General features: G+C 57.5%; 1 protein-coding gene and 1 long non-coding RNA gene across 9 annotated transcripts; one reads left to right on the forward strand and one right to left on the reverse strand.

Moving 5' to 3' along the window:
- Positions 1 to 363: 363 nt before the first annotated feature.
- Positions 364 to 13,454, reverse strand: LOC125126514 (uncharacterized). Its single transcript, XR_007134653.1, has 6 exons — positions 12,180 to 13,454; positions 11,689 to 11,854; positions 10,826 to 11,189; positions 8,203 to 8,322; positions 6,565 to 6,842; positions 364 to 1,307 (listed from the first exon to the last, which is right to left on the reverse strand). It is a non-coding gene; the product is annotated as an uncharacterized LOC125126514 (long non-coding RNA).
- Positions 6,149 to 19,075, forward strand: PCYOX1L (prenylcysteine oxidase 1 like). 8 transcript variants are annotated; one of them, XM_047779011.1, is made up of 8 exons: positions 6,149 to 6,287; positions 9,874 to 10,080; positions 11,715 to 11,889; positions 13,458 to 13,802; positions 14,730 to 14,864; positions 15,020 to 15,168; positions 15,766 to 15,906; positions 16,269 to 19,075. In XM_047779011.1, the coding sequence occupies exons 1-8, from the start codon at positions 6,203 to 6,205 to the stop codon at positions 16,925 to 16,927; spliced, it is 1,896 nt and encodes a 631-aa protein (XP_047634967.1). In that variant the 5' UTR covers positions 6,149 to 6,202; the 3' UTR covers positions 16,928 to 19,075. The 8 variants fall into 8 exon arrangements, with proteins under 8 accessions (XP_047634967.1, XP_047634969.1, XP_047634968.1 ...); XM_047779018.1 differs by lacking the exon at positions 6,149 to 6,287 and adding an exon at positions 6,834 to 8,260; XM_047779013.1 differs by lacking the exon at positions 15,020 to 15,168 and having other exon boundaries at positions 6,150 to 6,287.
- The last annotated feature ends 68 nt before the right edge of the window (positions 19,076 to 19,143 follow it).

Below are 19,143 nucleotides of genomic sequence, written 5' to 3' on the forward strand. Positions count from 1 at the left end.
GCAGGAGCCAGCGCAGCACAATAAAGCGAACGCCCTGCAGGCACTGACTCGGCATGACCGTCACTGACTCTGCTGAGCCCACTTCCCTGCTTGTGAAATGGTTTTAATTCTCAAGATATTGCAAAGATTAAGTGAAACGTGCCAATTGCCTATTAGAGTAGGCCCTCATATTTTTTATTACATTTTATTATGCACATTGTTTTTCTGATGTTTTTATTATTACCTAAAGTCTAGGGGACGGAGAAGACTGGTTAAGTGGTACTTGACTTTAAAAAAAAAAAAAAAGGAACGTAAGCTAATCAATCACAGTGAACTTTTTTTTTTCAGCTTGTGTGTGTGTGTGTGTGTGTGTTTTAACCATAACAGAGAAATCCTCATTTTTTTTGACTGGAGAAAAAAAATTGCTTTATCTTCTTAATTATTTTCATCTTGATGGTAAAGTGAAAAGACAGTATTATGTATTGGCTTGTAGACGGGCGTGCGAAGAAGTTTGGCTCATCTGAAAGGGGTCTTGGCGTTTGAGTCCTTGGGTTCTGCAAAGCTTTTACGGATTTTCCTCACTGCCATAAAGAGATCATTCTGTTCAATGCTGATATACATCATGTGGTGCTTTTTCATGGCAAAGGATTTGATCAGTGAAGAAAGATTCCTTGACACTAAAGCGAAATCGAGTAAGGAAAACTAAGGATGAAACAGAATCTTCAGAAACAGTTTCAATAAAACCTTAATTGAAATAACTGTGTCTCTTGCGCTTAGTGTCTCTGGTCCAGATTCACGTCGTGTGGTGACATGTCACAGTCACGTCACTGGCTGGCCTACTTTGCTGACGCTCAGTGGACGTGCCCAGTCTTGTCGGTTTCCCACCTCCTCGGCCACCTTCGTGGGTCCGGACTCCTGTGCCACCTCCTTCTCCAGCACTGCCTCAGTTTCTTGTGCTGGCTGCTTAGTTCTCGTTGTTTTTCCTGCTTTAATCTTTTCACTTGAGCTGCAGGACTTCTGGCCGTCCTCTCAGCCAGATGACTGGCACATAGCCCTCTGCTTCCGTGTGTGCCCTGACCATGCCCTGGCCTTGTCTTTGCCTCTGCTTTCCCACGGGCATCCAAATACCCAGCCTCCTGGCTAAGTGCCCCTCTGGAACCAGCCTCCCCTGTAGCTTTGGCCTTGCATTGTCGTCACTCTTCCAGTCTTGGCTCCATAATCCGTGTTCCCAGTGGTCCTTGCTAAGTATGCTGTTCCTATCCACGCAGACACTGCCCACGTTCTCAAGTGCACTAGAGGTTTTAAAACATGGCTCCAGTTACCTGAATCTGAACCAAGAGAACAGAGTGGAAGTCACACTGCCAGTTTCCTGACCCAGACTTTCTTTGGATGCTCACTCTTGGTACCCGGCCATCAAACCAAAGAACAAGCTCAAGCAGCCTGTGCAGCGGATCTGAGGGCCATGGCTGAGCTTTGAGCTGACAGCCAGCGCCATCCTGCCAGCCACCTTGTGAGCCACTTTTCAAAGTGGACTCGCCAGCCCCCAGGGCAGCAGCCCCACCTGATGTCACATGGAGCAGAAATGAGCTGATCTCACCGAGCTCTGCCCCAAATGCAGATTTGCAGGCAAAATGACTGTTACTTTTGGAGTTCCCAATGTGGCTCAGTGGTAGCAAACCCGACTGGTATCCACAAAGATGTGGGTGCAATCCCTGGCCCCACCCAGTGAGTTAAGGATCTGGCATTGCCGTGAGCTGCAGTGTACCTCACAGATGTGGCTCGGATCACGTGTTGCCATGGCTGTGGCGTAGGCCGGCAGCTGCACCTCTGATTGGACCCCTAGCTGAGGAACTTCCATAAGCCACAGGTGCAGCCCTAAAAAAGAAAGAAAAAAAAGAGAAAAAGATGGTCACTTTTAGCCACTAAGCTCTGGGGTGGTTTGTTACGCAACAAAAACTGATAGTCTCGTCCCCTCACTCCCAGTCTCCCTACTAGTTGGTTTACACCTCGGCCACCAGAATTGTGCATCTTGCTTTTCTTTTTTTTCTTTCTTTTTTTTTTTTTTTTGCCACACCAGTGGCATGCAGAAGTTCACAGCCAAGGATCGAATCTGCACTACAGCAGTGACAAGGCCAGATCCTTCACCCACTGTGCTACAAGGCAACTCCTTAAGCAACTTTTCTGAACTAGTCCTACAACTCTGATTCGCGTCATTGATGTGTTGTAGGATTGGAAGAATTTCCTAACAGGAGAAAACACAGCTCTAGAATCTAGAGTCACTGAAGACTCTAAGAGTAAAGCAGAGTCAAGGTGAGTTTTAAAGTTACCCTCATGTGACCCTATTTAAAAAAAAAAAAAACATGAAATACATTGTTAGCACTTAAGAGAACACGGTACAAAGTAATCAATGAGGAGTTCCCATCATGGCTCAGCAGTAAAGAACCCGACCAGTATCCCTCAGTGGGTTAAGGATCCAGCGTTGCCGTGAGCAGACTCATCTCAGAATCTGAGTTGCTGGGGCTGCGGTGTAGGCCGACAGCCGTAGCTCCGATTGGATCCCTAGCCTGGGAACTTCAGATATGCCATGGGCGTGGCCCTAAAAAAAAAAAAGACAAAGTAATCAATGAATGCTTGTTTTAAAAAAAATTTAACATACACAATAAGACATAACACATCAACAAAGGAAAAGACAAAAACCACATGATTATCTCAAAGGTGCAGAAAAAGCATTGGATAAAATTCAACATCCATTCATGATAAAAACTCACTGAAGTGGATATGAAGAATATATCTCAACATGACAAAAGCTATTTATGACAAACCTACAGCCCATATAATACTCAGTGGTGAAACACCTTCCCACTAAAATCTGGAACAAGACAAGGATGCCCACTCGCTACTTCTGTTCAATGTAGTGTTGGAAGTCCTAGTCACAGCATTCAGACGAGAAAAAGAAAAGGCATCCAGATGGGAAGGGAAGAGGTAAAACTGTCATTATAGGCAGATGATGTGATACTCTATATAGAGAAAACCCTAAGGACTCCACACAAAAGCTACTAGAGCTGATAAATTTAGCCATGTAGCAGGATACAAGAATAACATACAGAAATCAACTGCATTTCCTGACACAAATACCAGAAATGGAATCTAAAAACAAACCTGCAAAAAAAAAAAAAAAAAAAAACTTTAAAAATCACATCAAAAAAATAAAATACTTAGGAATAAGCTTGACCAAGGAGGTGAAAGACTTATATACTGAGAACTATAAAATATTAATAAACTGAAAATAATTCAAAGAAATGTAAAGACATCCCACGTTCCTGGATTAGAAGAATTGATATTGTTAAAATGGCCATACTACCCAAAGCAATCTACAGATTTAATGCAATTCCCATCAAATTACTCATGATACTTGTCACAAAACTAGAACAATCCTAAAACTTGTATGGAAGCAGAATTGCCAAAGCAATCCTGAGGAAAAAGAGTAAACAAGAGCCATGACCCTCTCAGACTTCAAACAATACTACAAAGCTACAGTAATCAAAATGGCATGGTATTGGCATAAAAACAGATATGGATTAATAGAACAGAACAGAGAAGCCCAAATAAACCCACGCCCCTACAGTCACTCTTCAGCAAAGGAAGAGAGACTATACAATGGGGAAAAATACCCTCTTCTGCAAGCTCTTGCACAGCAAAGGAAACCATAAGCAAAATGAAAATACCACCTATGGGATGCGAGAAAATATGCACAAATGATGCAACAGACAGGGCTTAATTTCCAAAATATACAAACGGCTCATGCAACTCAACAACCAAAGAACAAACATCCAATCAGAAAATGGGCAAAAAAATCCAAATGGACATCTCTCCAAAGAAGACATACAGATGGCCAACAGGCACATGGAAGACGCTCAGCCTCAATAATCATTAGAGAAATGCGTATCAAAATGACAGTGAGGTACTACCTCGCACCTGGTTAGAACGGCCATCATTAAGAAATAATAACAAATAACAAATGCTGGAGAGAGTGTGGAGAAATGGGAACCCTCCTACGCTGTTAGTGGGAATCCAGTTCCCACTATGGAAAACAGTACAAAGCTTCCTCAAAAAACTAAAAGTAGACCAACTATATGATGCAGCAATACCACTCTTTTTTTTTTTTTTGTCTTTTTGCCATTTCTTGGGCCACTCCTGTGGCATATGGAGGCTCCCAGGCTAGGGGTGGAATCAGAGCTGTAGCCAGCGGCCTATGCCAGAGCCACAGCAACGCCAGATCCAAGCCGCGTCTGCAACCTACAGCACAGCTCACGGCAACGCTGGTTCCTTAACCCATTGAGCAAGGCCAGGGACCAAACCTGCAACCTCATGGTTCCTAGTTGGATTCGTTAACCACTGAGCCACGACGGGAACTCTAGCAATACCACTCTTGAGAGCATCTATCTATAATTCAAAAAGATACATGCACCCCCATGTTCACTGCAGCACTAATCATAACAGCCAAGCCACAGAAACAACCTAAATGTCCATTAACAGATGACCAGATAAAGATGTGGTACATACATTCAATGGAATACTACTCAGCCATAAAAAAGAACAAAATAATGCCATTTGCAACAATATGAATGGAATTATCTACATGATATCACTTATACATGGAATCTAAAATGTGACACAAAGGAACTTTTATGAAACAGAAACAGACTCACAGACATAGAGAACACATGTGTGGTTGCCAAGGGGGAGGGAGGTGGCAGAGGAATGCAGCAGGAGTTTGGGGTTTGCAGATGCAAACTATCATATACAGAATGGATGAACAACAAGGTCCCACTACACAGCACAAGGCACCATGTCCAGTATTCTCTGATAAACCATAATGGAAAGCGTACAGAGGAGTTTCCTGATGGCTCAGCAGGTTAAGCACCCAGTGTTGCCACTGTTGTGACTCTCGTTACTGCTGTAGCGTGGGTTGAATCCTTGGCCCAGGAACTTCTGCATGCCATGGGTGGGGCCAGAAAGGAAGAAAGAAAAAAATATATTTTTTAGAAGAATGTATATATGTGTATAACTGAATCACGTTGCTTTACAGCAGGAATTAACATTGTAAATCAAATATATTTCAATTAAAAATAAAAGATGAGGGAATATCCTGAGTCTTTGGAAAGGCACTTAAAGTCTTTGGAAACATGTTAATATTCTAACACAAATACTGCCAAAATGACTTTCTAATATGAGAGAGGCATGTTTATTCCGCTACCTTTACCAGTAATCCAACCAGGCCCTCACAAAGCTCGTTGGGATCTCGGTGCTGTGCCTGCCTGTTTACTCTTCTCTGAGTCCCTTCTGTTTCTTCTCTTAGCCATCATCTGACTGACGAAAGATGAATATTCCTTATTTTATACTGAAACTCATTCCCAATTTTATTTTCTGGTGGAGGAAATCTGTCACCGCTAGCCACAGCAAGCGGCTCGTGTTGTCTTAAAGGGTTAATATGGGAGTTTATCCCTTCCTACTCCCTGTCCCCGCAACTGCCACCACCACCACCAGCAGAAGAGAGTGGATAATGAAACCCTTACATTATTTTTTTTTTTTTTAAGTAAAAGTCAGAGACATAAACTGTATCTCAAAACTGCCAGTCCGCGCAGTAACTGTAACAGCAGCCTCTGGCCTTGCTGCAGCATACATGCGTAGCCTAGGTCTCACCACCCCGGCTGCGTGATTGGTCAGCAATTTCCAGCACTTGCCAACACTGCCCAGTGATTCCAGGCCCTTTATCTCACGTGACTGTCACAACCACTAGAAAAGCAGAGCAGGGACACTGAGATACAGAGGAGAAACGTTAGAGAGCGAGTAAGCCTCAGAGGGTGGATTTGAACCGAGCCGGTGGAGGCTTCGGTTCTTTCTCTGCCACCAGCTCCCTCCCGCCCCCGCCCGCTGGGCCCCGGTCCTGATGCTGAGCCTCGGAAGGCCGCGCACCTCAGCCAATGAGGAAAGCGCATCCAGGAGGCGGGCCGGGGAGGCTGCCAATGACAGGGCCTCCCCCCAAAGAGATGCGGCGGAGGCGGGCCTCGTGCTGGAGAGGGACGGCCGCTTGTCCAATGAGAGGCGGCGACCAGCGAGGCTGGACGCGGCACAGCCAGTGGGGCACCGGGGCGGGGCACGGAGCGCAGAGCCAGCCCGCCAGTGCCCGAGCCGCGGCGTGCTGCTCTCGTCGCTGCCCGCCATGGCCCGTGCCGCCCGGCTCCTGCCCGCGCTGGCCGCGCTCCTCGCCGCCGCCGCTACAGGCGATGCCCGGCCCAGCAAAATCGGTGCGGGGAGGAGCGGGGGGGGTGGGGCCCGATCCGGGGAGGGCCGGAGGGAAGGGGGCTGGCAGCCGGGGGCGGCTGGGTGGGGGAAGGGGAAGGCAGCTGGGCGAGGGAGGGGTCCTCGGGAGGGGAGCCGCGGGGAGAAGAGTCGAGGCCCTGCAGCCCGGCGAGGAGGGGGACCGCAATAGGCACGGTGCCCATAAGGGCGACGGCCTGGGCTTGGGGCCAGGGCTACCTGGGGCGGAAAAGACGCTTGAGCAGGCCTGGCCACTCATCTTACCGGAAAGTCCAGGAGCACTGAGCATGGGCTGTGGACCTGGCTCTTTGCCGGGTGCCCCCAGGAACGAGACTCTGGCCTGTCTGGATGCTGTGAACCATCCATACTGAGGGTCACGGAGTAGCAGGCGCAGTGCCCCAGAGTCCCCGTCTGCACAATTCCAGGAAGTTAGTGCTCGACCGTGCATCTGGAGGGGGCACTTCGTCCAGTCTCTGCGGCTCTGGGAAGGCTTCCTAGAAGGACCGGCTCAGCCAGAACCTCGCCAGGGGTAGGAGGCAGTCCTAGGGGAGACAGAACCCACCGTAAGGCCTCTGGGGAGAGACCTGCTGAATGACAAAGCGGGGGATTTTTAACAGCAGTCTTTACCTTTATGTCCCCTTTTTCAACATTTGCTTTTGGAAGTTTTCCAACGTAGACGAGAGGTGACAGAATTACATGGTGATCACCTGTACCCCCACCACCTAGGTCTGCTGTTAAGAGGCTGCTGCTATATCGGCTTTGTCACGTACCACCCCACGGCCATCAACCCAGCCTGCACTTTAATGCATTTCAAAGTAAATGCAGACATCAGGACTTTTTGCTGAATGCTTCGTGTGTATTGCTCACCAGCATTCCGTACTGTTTACAGCTTTTTCCTTCATAACATTTGTCATTTTAATTCTACGTGGCTCAAAGAACAAGTCCTGTGTGTGGAAAATCCCCGTAGGCAGAGCCGTTGGGCTCCTAGCGTGGGAGGAGAGTCCGTGCTCTGCTCGGCCGCCCTCCACGCGGCCCAGCTGGCACGGAGGGCTGTCCGGTGGGACCACCACCGGCGTGGTGGGGCGAGGGCAGTGTGCAGGCCTCTTAGATTACCAAAGCACAGCTCAGGCCGTAAAGGGGTAAACCAGGCTGGGACTGGCCATTTAGTGTTCAGAGGAAAGGGGGTCCTGAGCGGGCCGAGGGAGGAGGCCGACTCTGAGCCAGGCTCGGAGGAGGAGGAACGGGGGAGGCCGTATCCAGAGGTGCAGGGCAACGGTGGCAGAGCGGGACGCTTCCCACTGACCACTGAGGCAGGGGCAGGGCCTCCCCACAGCTCTACTGGTCCTGGCACTGCAGACCCTGGTGCCTGCCTTACTCCAGCAGGCCCCCCTTCACCCCAGGGGTCTTCAGGGTGGGGTGCCTGCCAGTGCCAAGGTGCCCTGTAGCTTTCTGTGTTGTCCTCGGCCCTCAGACAAGGGCCCCTGTCCATCCTTGGTGGTGTGGACTCCCCCACAAGGGGAAGGAGGAGCTTCCTGCTCAGACGGCTTGGCCCTCCGACTCCTGAATGATCAAATCCCAACACCTCGTTGTGGCCCTGGGCCCTTGAAACCCGCCCCCGTGGTTCCACCCAGCCCCTGTGGATGCTGTTCCTGCAGAGGATGTGCTTCAGCTCTCGGGCCAAGCCAGCTGTCCTCCAGGGTCCCGGCCAACGTGGCTTCTCTTGTGAAGCCTGGGGCCCAAGCCCTCAGGCAGAATTCACTGCTCCTTCCTCTGGGGCCCCTGGTTGCACTGGGTGACGCCCTGTCACAGCTGACCGACATGAGTCTGCGGCCCTTCCCGTGCCGGTGCTCAGGGAGGCAGAAGCCCTCTGTCCGGTGCATCCCATGTCTCAGGACATCTTACCAGAGACCCGAGAGCCGGTGTCAGGTCGAGGGCGTCGAATGAGCCAGTTCTCCATGAGGTGAGGCCTTCAGCTTCCCTGTGGCCCTAGGGCAGCTTCCAGGCCCTGTGACAGCAGTTTCTCTGGAGAAAAAAATGGGTAACTTGGGGCTTTGTTGAAGGGGGGGCGGGGCGGGGAGCATGTTGGTTTAAAAGGCCAAGGGCCTCCTGGGAAGTGGTTCTGTGAACGCTGAGAGGAAGGCAGTGCTTTGTCCCTTCAAGATGCAACAGCCAGAGAGCTCCCTGCCTGCTGGGATCTGGGGACACAGTCACCTGGCCAGAGTCCTTAAACGGACCACCTGAGGACAGTGGGCAGCGGACCAGGCCTGTGCCGTGATTCCACCCAGGAGGGACCCTTGTCTCAGGGGTCGGGCAAGCCAGCCACAAAGGACAGGCAAGGGTCAGAGAGGCAGCGGGGCCAAGGGTGACCGTTCAGGGCCAAGGGAGCAGCACGGACCAAGGCATGGGGGTCGGGGAACAACGGTCGTGCTTCGTGGCCCAGAGCTCGGGACAGAGCAGGAGGGCTGGGCGCGGAGGAGGAAAGGAGCGAGCAGGCCCGGATCCCAAGAACCGTGGACCCGGGCCCTCCCGACACGGACTGGGAGGCTTTGGGCCCAACGGGGGTCCGGTCAGGCCACGTCGCACCAGATGTATCTCGTTCCCCCGGTGGGTCGGTTACTAGACTCGAGCGAAGGGACGCCGTGTCTTGGATCCTCGGGGGGCCGTCTGACTTCCTGTCCCCTCGGTGCGCGTCAGCGGTTGGCATCTGTCTGGACAGCGGTTCCGGGCAGCACCTCAGAGCCCTGTCCGATGACACGCTTTTCTCAGTGACTCGGATGAGAGCATCAGTGGGGAAAGTGGACGAGCCTCTGAACCAAGTTTGCAAAGAACAGGAGGGCAGGCGGCGTCGCGACGACAGTGAACGGGGCAGGACTCACGAGGGCATTAAGAAGGCCGAGACTGCACGGCCAGGCCCAGCGTGGCCTCCGTGGTCAGGGGCAGCCCTCCCCGGGGGGCACCCCAGACACGGCAAAACAGATGTGGAGGTGACGCACGTGCCAGGTGGCAGGTCGGACTAGGCCACGGGCTGCCTGGCGTCCTCAGTAAAGGGCCGGAGAGGACGATTTTAGGCTGTGCTTACCGCATCCATCGCAGCCACGCTCACCTCGGCCCGGCACGGAGGCAGCCACAGACCAGCCACAGACCGTGCGCTCGAGCAAGGGTGTGGCTGTATTCCAAGGAAACTTGGCTGGCAAACCAGGCGTCTGCCTCAGTTTGGCCGCTGGGCTGTAGTTTGCCAACCCCCGGATTAGGAAGTGGATTCCTGGTGCCCGTCACCCACCCGGTTTTCCCCCGCTCAGAGGGAGGGGAGATACGGACAATGGGATGAGTGGGTATAAGATGAAATTCGTGCTTGCAGGCGAAGCATCCTGAATTCCGAGATTCCTTCCCGTTCTTTTGCTGCTAACTTGTCTTTTTCTTTATAAGGGTCATCGTAGGTGGCAGTTTTCAGGTTGTCCTTTGCGCTCTGTTGATAGCTTTACTACGAACTAGCGTGCAGTTCAGATTTCCTTTCTGAGGTGCTGTGACCCGTCTCACACCCACCGCTCTGTCTCTCCCCGCGCCTGCCGACAGCCGTGGTGGGAGCCGGAATCGGGGGCTCGGCCGTGGCCCATTTCCTCCAGCAGCACTTTGGCCCCCGGGTGCAGATCGACGTGTTTGAGAAGGGGACTGTGGGCGGCCGCCTGGCCACCATCTCGGTCAACAAGCAGCACTACGAGAGCGGGGCTGCCTCCCTCCACTCCCTGAGCCTCCACATGCAGGACTTCGTCAAGCAGCTGGGTGAGTGCGCCGGCCGCGCCCGGGGCTGGGGTCTTGGGCAGGCCGCCATCCGGCCCTTCCCAGATACCGCGACTCGGGTCAAGGCCAGAAAGCTGTGCCGCCCAGGCTCCTCATCTTACAGATGGAGCAGCTGAGTCCGGAGGGGGAAGGCCCTTGCCTGAGGTCACACAGTGAGTCAGTTCCGGAGCCCGGGTTACAGCTCAGGTTGGGCTCCCAGGCCAGGCTCTTTCCTTCAGGTTGCTGCTCCATCTTAATCGTCAAAATCAGAAAGGCACCTGCACCCTTCTAGGTGGTTCAGAGGCACGACCCCGAATCCTCCCTACCAGCCTGCAAGGCGAGTGCTGTTCCCCTCCCCAGAAAACCGAGGCTCAGAAAGCGTGTACACCTCGTCTGAGGCCCTGCAGCTAGTGAGTGAGAGCCAAGATGCGGCCCCAGCGGCCCTCTCGGGCACACACACACACACACACACACACTGTTGGATGAAGACCTTCCGCCTCACTCACACACACACACACACATATGGATGCAGACCTTCCGCTTCACACACACACACACACACACACAATGTTGGATGCAGACCTCCCGCTTCCCACAAGGGATCCTGCAGGTGCACTCACAGGTGCGCGGGGTGGCAGGCAGATGGGGTCACTCATTACAGCATCGTTTATAACAGCAAAAGCTGTTAACAGAAAATACCCTCACTGCCCACCCGCCGGGATCTGAGATTAAAGAAAGTGTTACGTACAGAACAGACTTTGGAGCAGCCAGGGTGCGGACGTCCTGCGGGCGCAGGTACAGCACAATCTCTGAGACGCGTGTCAGGAGGTTCAGAGCAGCGTCTACAATACAGTAGTGGTCGGGGGGGGAGTCACCCAGGCGTGTCTCTGACTATAAGAGTTTGCGCAAAATAGCTCTGGAGGGATGCTGAAGGAATCACTTCCTAGCTGCCTCTGGGGAGGGGGACCTGGTGACTCGGGGATGGGAGCTGTGAGCCTCCACGTGGCCTCGGTGCCCAGGTCAGCCATTCCAACACGAGCCCTGGGGCCGTCCGCCCCTGGACGGTCCAGGATGATGGCTGAAGTTCCCTTGTTCTTGGCTGAGTGGATCCCCTGTTAGAAAAACAAAATGTGACCCGGTTCCTTAAATGTCCTTTCTTTGTTGACTCACCAGGCCAGGTATCTTCCCAGCATATTGTCTGCTGTTCTTTATTTCTTTTTTGTCTTTTTGTCTTTTCTAGGGCCGCTCCTTCGGCATATGGAGGTTCCCAGGCTAGGGGTCTAATCGGAGCTGTAGCCACTGGCCTACACCAGAGCCGCAGCAACGCAGGATCCGAGCCGCGTCTGCAACCTACACCACAGCTCACGGCAACGCCGGATCCTTAACCCACTGAGCGAGGCCAGGGATCGAACCTGCAACCTCATGGTTCCTGCTAGGATTCGTTAGCCCCTGCGCCACGACGGGAACTCCTGGATGCTGTTCTTGAACACGCAGCACAGGTGCGCACACTGCTGCTCCCCCCACGGAGCCAGTCCCAGGGCACCCTTCGGGGAGCCCCCGAACGGAAGCTTCACGCATCGCCGGGTCCCCCGGGGGCCCTGGGAGGGGGACCTGAGGGCCTCGTCCTGTCTCGGCAGGGCTGCGGCACCGGCGAGAGGTGGGAGGCAGGAGTGCCATCTTCAACGGGGAGAGCCTGGTGCTGGAGGAGACCGACTGGTACCTGCTGAACCTCTTCCGCCTCTGGTGGCACTACGGCATCAGCTTCCTGAGGCTGCAGCTGTGGGTGGAGGAGGTCATGGAGAAGTTCATGAGGTAGGGCTGGGCAGAGCCGGCGGGGGGCATCCCAGGGCGAGAGGAGGAGGGGTGCCCAAGGCACCGGCTAGACTGTACCCTGGTGGGAAGGAAAGGGTACTGCTGGGTCAGAACCCAGCACAGTCCCGCCCAGCATCAGGAAGGTACTTCCTTGGTGCAGCAGTGGTTGGCCTCTGGGGTGGCCCCACCAGCATCCTCTTGCCCTTGGCTACACTGGCCCACGGAAGCGTGGGTTGCAAGGTCAGCCACCTACAAGGACCACCTCGGGGCGGGATGAGTGAAGCACTTACGGGGAAGGGATGGAGAGGGAGCGGGGCCCTGCAGAGCCAGGCCCCGTCTGAAGGGGCAGCCAGCTGTCTGCTCCAGCCACTTGCCGGCCACACCTGGCTAGGTTGGCCAGTGCTGCAGCAGAAGCTGGAAATCCAGAGTTACAGGTGAAATGTCTGTTCCTCAAGGGAGGCAACCAGTTCAACTTATAAGGCAAAGAAAACTCATCCGCAGGCCACAGGCGGCCTGTGGGCCACCGTTTACTGTCTCTGCTGTCCCCCAGACCCCTCCAGAACAAACACCATTCTTTCCCACCGTCTCTCTTCCTTGGGTCCGGCCCCCTCCCCGTCACCTCCAGATAACAAGGACAAGCGGGCTGGTGTCACCGTGTTCACGCTGCCTTCTCCACTCGGCAGGCTGGCACCCAGCTCTCCCCTGAAGTCCCTCCTGGAGGCTCCCTCTGTGTCCTGGCCCCGACACAGGCTCCAGCGTCGGGCACTCAGGCAGGGCCTCCCATGCTGGACGCCTCCGCGTTCCCGCTCTGACCGCGCTTTGCGTGGCGCGTCCTCCCATTCTCTCTGCGTCCCCCGACGTGAGTCTTTCCTCCTCCTCTTCTGAGGTTTTCCTCTCGTGTCAGCTTTAGCCAAATTCTCCCTTTGGCAGGTCACCTCTGCCATCAGCCCCGGTTTCCCCTGAAGCTTCCGACTCACGAAGCGGTTACTTTGTTTCTGTTTTTTGGTCACACCTGTGGCACGCGGAAGTTCCCAGTAGCAACCCGAGCCACGCAGTGACAACGCCAGGCCCTTAACCCGCTGTGGCACGAGAGCGCCCTGGGCAGACGGTTTCGAACTGCTTCCTGGACGCCCCTGTCTGGGGGTCCCGTCTGTCACCCAACTCCACACACTCACAGCTGCCCAGAGGCAGCGTATCAAAGACCATCCATCCGACAGCCATCTGTGACGACTCCAGGCAAATGCCAGTCCCTGGGGTTGGGGCAGGTGGGGGGAGCAAGAGGGGGTGAGCGGGAGTCCTAGCAGACTGAGCCAGAGGGAGGCACGGGCTAGGCTGGCAGAGAGAGTGACAACTTTGGCCCAAGGCAGCTGCCATCGGGCCCACCGTGGTCCTAGAAGCCAGGGCAGAATGAAGCTGCTACAGCAGGGGGCGGGTGTCAGCGGGGCTGTGGCACGGCCCCCTCTGGGACGTCAGGCAGGGAGTGGCTCGAGGGGTGACACGGTGGTCAGTCAGCTGAGCCTCGAGGTGAAGCCGGGTCTGGGGGTCCTTTCCTCCGTGCCTTCCCCTAGGCGGGCAGGCCCTCCACAGCCCGTGACCAGGCCAGAGGCGCATAACCAGCCTCCCCTCCCGCCCCGTGAGGCCCGGCCACAGGTAGGAGCCGAACGGCCTCTGCACAAGGGCCCTGGCTCCGTGTGTCTCCAGGATCTACAAGTACCAGGCCCACGGCTACGCCTTCTCGGGCGTGGAGGAGCTGCTCTACTCCCTGGGGGAGGCCGCCTTCATCAACATGAGCCGGCGCTCCGTGGCCGAGTCCCTGCTCCGGGTGGGCGTCAGCCAGCGCTTCATCGACGACGTCGTCTCGGCCGTCCTGCGGGCCAGCTACGGCCAGTCGGCAGCGATGCCCGCCTTTGCCGGTGAGCCGCCAGCCCCCGGGCTGCCCCCGTCCTTCCGCAGCCCCTGCGACAACCCCCCCGTCTACCGGCCTCAGCGCGGCTGCCCACGCAGCAACACCACAACCCCGATTCTGGCCTCCGGCCTCCAGTCTCCGAGCTGGCAGCAGATGGTGAGAGCGAGCTTCAGGCTCACGTCCAGGGTGCCTTGGCCACTCTTGCTGGGGTCGGGCTAAGGCCTCTGGGCCCCTGGCTGACCACCTATTAGAGCAGCTAATCCCTGGGCCAGTGGGCACATGCACGGGCCACCCTCCAGCGCAGGCCACAGGTCTGCCCCGAGGCAGGGCGCTGCTCTTGGCCTTGAAAGAGGTGGGAGGAGGTTATGGGGGGGAGCCTTGTGGCCAAGGCACCGGGCGGGCACTCGCTGGCCTGCAGAGCCGGCCCTTCTCTCCCCCTCCCTTGGGGGGCACAGCCCGTCTCGAGGCTTGACGTTCCACGCGCCTGACCCCCAAATGTGACGTCTAGCTGGCCCCTCTGCAGAGCTGCAGGCTCGCGTGTCCGCACTGGAAGCGCTAACGGGCGGCTGGGGCTCAGCGCGTCCAAACCTGCGTTTCTGACCTTCCTTCCCCCGGGGCCTGCCCCTCCCAGCATCTCCCGGCTTGGCTGGTAATGACTCCCCTCGTCAGTGGGGCCAGAACTTGAGTCATTTCTTTCTCTCACCTCCTTTGAGTCGAGCGCCCCGAAAGCCCATCGGCTTCAGAGCCCACACACACCCAGCACCTCCTGGTCCGAGCTCCCAGCCGCCCTCGCCTGCGTCACTGCAGGTCTCCTACCAGGCCCCCGCCCCGCCCCAGGCTGTGCCCACACGCCAGCCAGACGGTCCTCTTCCAACAAAAGGCAGGCGCGTCAGAGGCGCCTGCTCTCCTTGAAATAAAACCAAAGTCCTTCCAGCGGCTGTCGGGGCCCCACCACCTCGGGCTCGCTCACCCAGCCCAGCCGCTCCGCCTCCTCGCCCGTCGTGTTCCAGTCCCACCTCTGTGCGGCCACCCCGGTGCCTGAAGCATTCTTCCCTGAGACGCCCTCTGGGTAAACTCTTGCTCCCCCCCCAGGTCTTTGTGACGATGTTGCCTCATCACGGAGGCCGGGCCCCCTCCTGTCCCGACAGGCCCCGTCCCCAGGCCCTGCGGCCGACCTCTTCCCGGAGGCCAAAGCGACCTGTCTCTCTCCTCCCACTAGAACAGAGGCTTCCCAGAGGACTCTGTCTCCCGTTTACTGACGAACCCTCACGACGGCACCATCACCCCGTCACGGGCCCTCAGCCTTCCCCCCACCCCCCCGAAGAAAGGAATGCAAACGTGTGTGATTAACAAGCGCCTTCCACACGCCCAGGGTACCGCTCCTCTGGCTCTTGGCACTGTCGCCCCCTTCCCACCCCCGAGGCCCTGCCTGGGGTCCCCTCAGAGAGGCCACCCTGCTCACGCTTCCGCCACCGTGTGTGGCCTTCAAGACGTCCTCACCTGCCGCAGGCCACCCACTTCACGTGCAGGACTGGACGACGTGTGCAGATTGCGCCTCTGTCCCCACACTCCTGCCACTGCCAGAGAAAGCCCACACCGACAGCCAGCACTGCCCCAGCACGCCCCAGCCTCGCAGCCCGCGGCAGCCGCCAACCTCCCCCGTGTCTGGGTCTGCCCGTGGCGGGCGGTCTGCGTCAACAGACTCACGCTGTCTGGGCTCTTGCACTGGCTCGTGCACGGAGCACTGGGTTTTTACTTCCTAACACTGTGAATCTGTTGTATTTATTTGTTGTGTCGGTGCCCCATGACGGGGTGGGAAGGAAGTCTTGGCCTGTGAGCAAGGCCAGGGAGGGTGGAGCCGAGAACCCGCTGGCCAGCCCCGCTTCCCTCTGCCAAGGAGCCAAGTCACCGGCCAGCCCCCTGCCCTCGGCCTGAGGGCCATGTCCTCAGCCAGCCCTCTCTCTGCCTAGGGGCCATGTCACTGGCAGGGGCGCAGGGCAGCCTGTGGTCAGTGGAGGGCGGCAACAAGCTGGTCTGCTCCGGGCTGCTGAAGCTCACCAAGGCCAACGTGATCCACGCCACGGTCACCTCTGTGAACCTGCAGCAAACAGGTGAGTCGACGGCGGCGGGGGGGGGGAGGGGGGGGCGGGGGGCACGCCGTTCCTGGACGGCGAACACGCCCACATTCTCTGTGCCTGAACCCTGGTCTGCGACCTCCTGGGGTGGCTCCGTAGAGCCAGTGGGAAGCCCAGCACTGACACCAGAGGGCGCTGTTGTCCCGAGTCAAGCGACCGCGCCAGCAGGCTGAGCCTCCCCCGACCGCAGCCCAGGGCTCGCCCCGCAGCCGCGCATCATCGGGACAGCCTCGCTGCCTCTGGGCGGGGTCTCCCTCGGTGCCGGGGCCCCCGGCGGCAGACGGGCGGGGAGACGCCGAGGACGAAGCTGAGGCCTGTGCCCTCGTGCCCCCCTCCAGACGGGAAGCCCCTGTACCAGGTGTGGTACGAGAACGAGGCGGGCGTGGGCTCCGACTACTACGACATCGTGGTCATCGCCACGCCCCTGCACCCGGACAGCGGCAGCTCCATCACCTTCGGAGGCTTCGACCCGCCCATCGCCGTCGCCCAAGGCCCTTTCCAGCCCGCCGTGGTCTCCCTGGTCCACGGCTACCTCAACTCCTCCTACTTCGGCTTCCCCGACCCCAAGCTCTTCCCCTTCGCCACCATCCTCACCACCGACTTCCCCAGCTTCTTCCTGGCCCTGGACAACCTCTGTCCCGTCAACGTCTCGGCCAGCTTCCGGCGCAGGCAGCCGCAGGAGGCCGCTGTGTGGCGGGTCCGGTCCCCACAGCCCCTCCTCCGGTCCCAGCTCAAGACCCTCTTCCGCTCCTACTACTCGGTCCAGACGGCCGAGTGGCAGGCCCACCCCGTCCACGGCCCCCACGGCCCCCTCCCGCGCTTCGTGCTGCACGACCAGCTCTTCCACCTCAATGCCCTGGAGTGGGCGGCCAGCTCCGTGGAGGTGACGGCTGTGGCCGCCAAGAACGTGGCCCTGCTGGCTTTCAACCGCTGGTACCAGGACCTGGACAAGATTGACCAAAAGGATCTGATGCACAAGGTGAAGACGGAGCTGTGAGGCCTTGGGTGCCCAGGGAGCGGCCGGCCGAGCTGAAGGAGGGGCCCCCCACCACCACCGCACCCCCTCAGTCCCCTCAGGCGGAGCGTCCTTCAGACCCCGGGGCTGCGGAGCGCCGGCGCCCTCCACCACGGGTCCCGGAGGACCCCCCGCCTCTCCAGCGTAACCATCCTCCCGGGGGAGCCTCTCGACGGGAGAGGAGGGAAGGAAAGGACGTTCCCGCCGTCTATCCGCTTATTTATTTTTTTTAAGAAGAAATAAAAACCCATCTTAAGCTGCTTCTGACTAGGTTTTCTGAGAGGACTCTGGGAGGCCGTGGAAGGCAGAGAACTCGGAATCCGATTTCTTGGTGCGTCCCCTGCCGGCTCCCAAAAGGCACCTGAGGCAGTGCTTTCCAGAAACCAGACGGCTCCCCACAGAGGGGAGGTCAGAAAACCTACGACAGGGCGCCGGCGCCTGTTTACTGCAGGCACCTTAGATGCAAAGTGCCCAGTTGAGAACTGACTGCACGACAGTCCAGCCTCTGGATCCCCCTGCGGGTTGGGGGAGGCGACCGTGGAAGGACACAAGGGAGAAAGGCTGCCCGAGCAGAGAGCTGGCCGTGAGCTCGAGCCTCACGGCAGCCAGCGGCAAAGGGAGCATCGCAGGCGAAGGAGGCGCCTGGGAGGACCGACTCTCTGCCCAGAAAGCGAGGGCTGAGCAAGAACACGGCCCACCCGCCCGGGAGAAGCCAAGTTCCCGGCGGCGGAGAGCGTCCAGCCCCAGACGTTCACCGCAGAGCAGAAGGTAGTGGGATGGCGTTCAGGTGAGGACGCCCAGGTCCCACCCCGACCTGCTAAACACGCCTCGGGGGAGGACGCAGACACCCAAAGGACACCACGCTGCCGAGGACCTGGACGTCAGGACTTCCTAGGCGCCCCGGAGGTCATCAGCCCTTGTCCCTCGTCAGGTAGAGGTGGAGCTACAAGGCCAAAGCGAGAAGAGAACTGGCCCCAGGTCTCCCAGTGAGTTTGCAGAACTGGGCTTCAACCTGGAGCTTCTCCTTGGAATTAACTGAATTCAGCGTGGGCCAAAGTGCCCTCCACGCAGGCAGAGGCTCCGTGGCCTCTGAGTCGCTCTTACTGGGCTTTCCTGTTTTACTAGGCAGAGGCGACGGCAGGGGTGGCGGACCGGCTGGTGCCTTTAAAGGGCACGGGCACGGGCGCACGCCTCTCGGTTGTTGCAGGAAGGAAGAGGACGACAGAGGACGGCAGAGTCGGCTAGCTGAAGCGACAGAGGGCTTCGCTGGTTATGATGAAGGGCCGGGGCCGCGCCAGCAACGGGCACGGCGAGGTGCCCTGCCTCCTCTCGAGGGCAGAGACGGCTGCCCACAGCCGCCAGCGTCAGAGGGTCTTCTCCCACGAGGACCCATGAAGCAAAGTCTGGGCTCTGGGCCCCTGTGGAACCAATTCCCGGGGCCGAGAGAATGCCACGTGCTGACGGGCTCTGGGCTCAGCGGCTGGCCGAGAGCCTGGGACAACGGGGACGAGACTAAACTGATGGGCTTAAAACAGTCAGGTCCCACCGCGGCGCCGGCGCGAGGGGCTCATCCAAGATCAAAGGGGGGAGCCGGCTCTGGAGAAAGGCACAGTGTCGCCCAGGCAGGGACGGGGCGGCGCCCGCCCCTCCTCCCAGGTCCACAGAGATCCATGTGCAGCGGCCTCTTTTCACGGCCAGGGTCAGACGTGAAGATGGCACGGGCCGTCGCCGTGTGGCTGAGGACCGGGGCGTGGGGCCAATACCAGTCTTGTCCCTGACAGCCCCTCCCCCGCATCCCTAAGGACGTGTGCACAGAAGAGGCACCAGGGCAGCCCCATGTGATCTCCAGCCTGGCCGCAGTGGAGCGGGCTGGTCCTTCCAAAGCTCCCTGTCCCTGAGTAGGCAGGCCTGGCCAGCTCAGGACAGCAGCCAGCCACACGGCCACGCCGCCTGCTGCCACGAGCCCAAAGCTGAGGGCTGGCTCCCACCGCCCCTCTGCCCACAAGGAGAGGACAGAGGTTCCGGAAGGCAGCCCCCAAGGGCCCCCAGCTCTCTGGGAGGGGAGAGAGCAGTTGCCAAGACAGACAGAGCCCTACAATCTGCCAAATAAACAGGAACGAGGCATCACCACCTCAGTAGTGCCAGGATGTGGTAAATGTTTACAACTACCCCAGAGCAGGTCACCCAACAAAATTCAG

This window comes from Phacochoerus africanus, chromosome 4 (assembly GCF_016906955.1).
Source record: "Phacochoerus africanus isolate WHEZ1 chromosome 4, ROS_Pafr_v1, whole genome shotgun sequence".
NCBI lineage: Eukaryota > Metazoa > Chordata > Mammalia > Artiodactyla > Suidae > Phacochoerus > Phacochoerus africanus.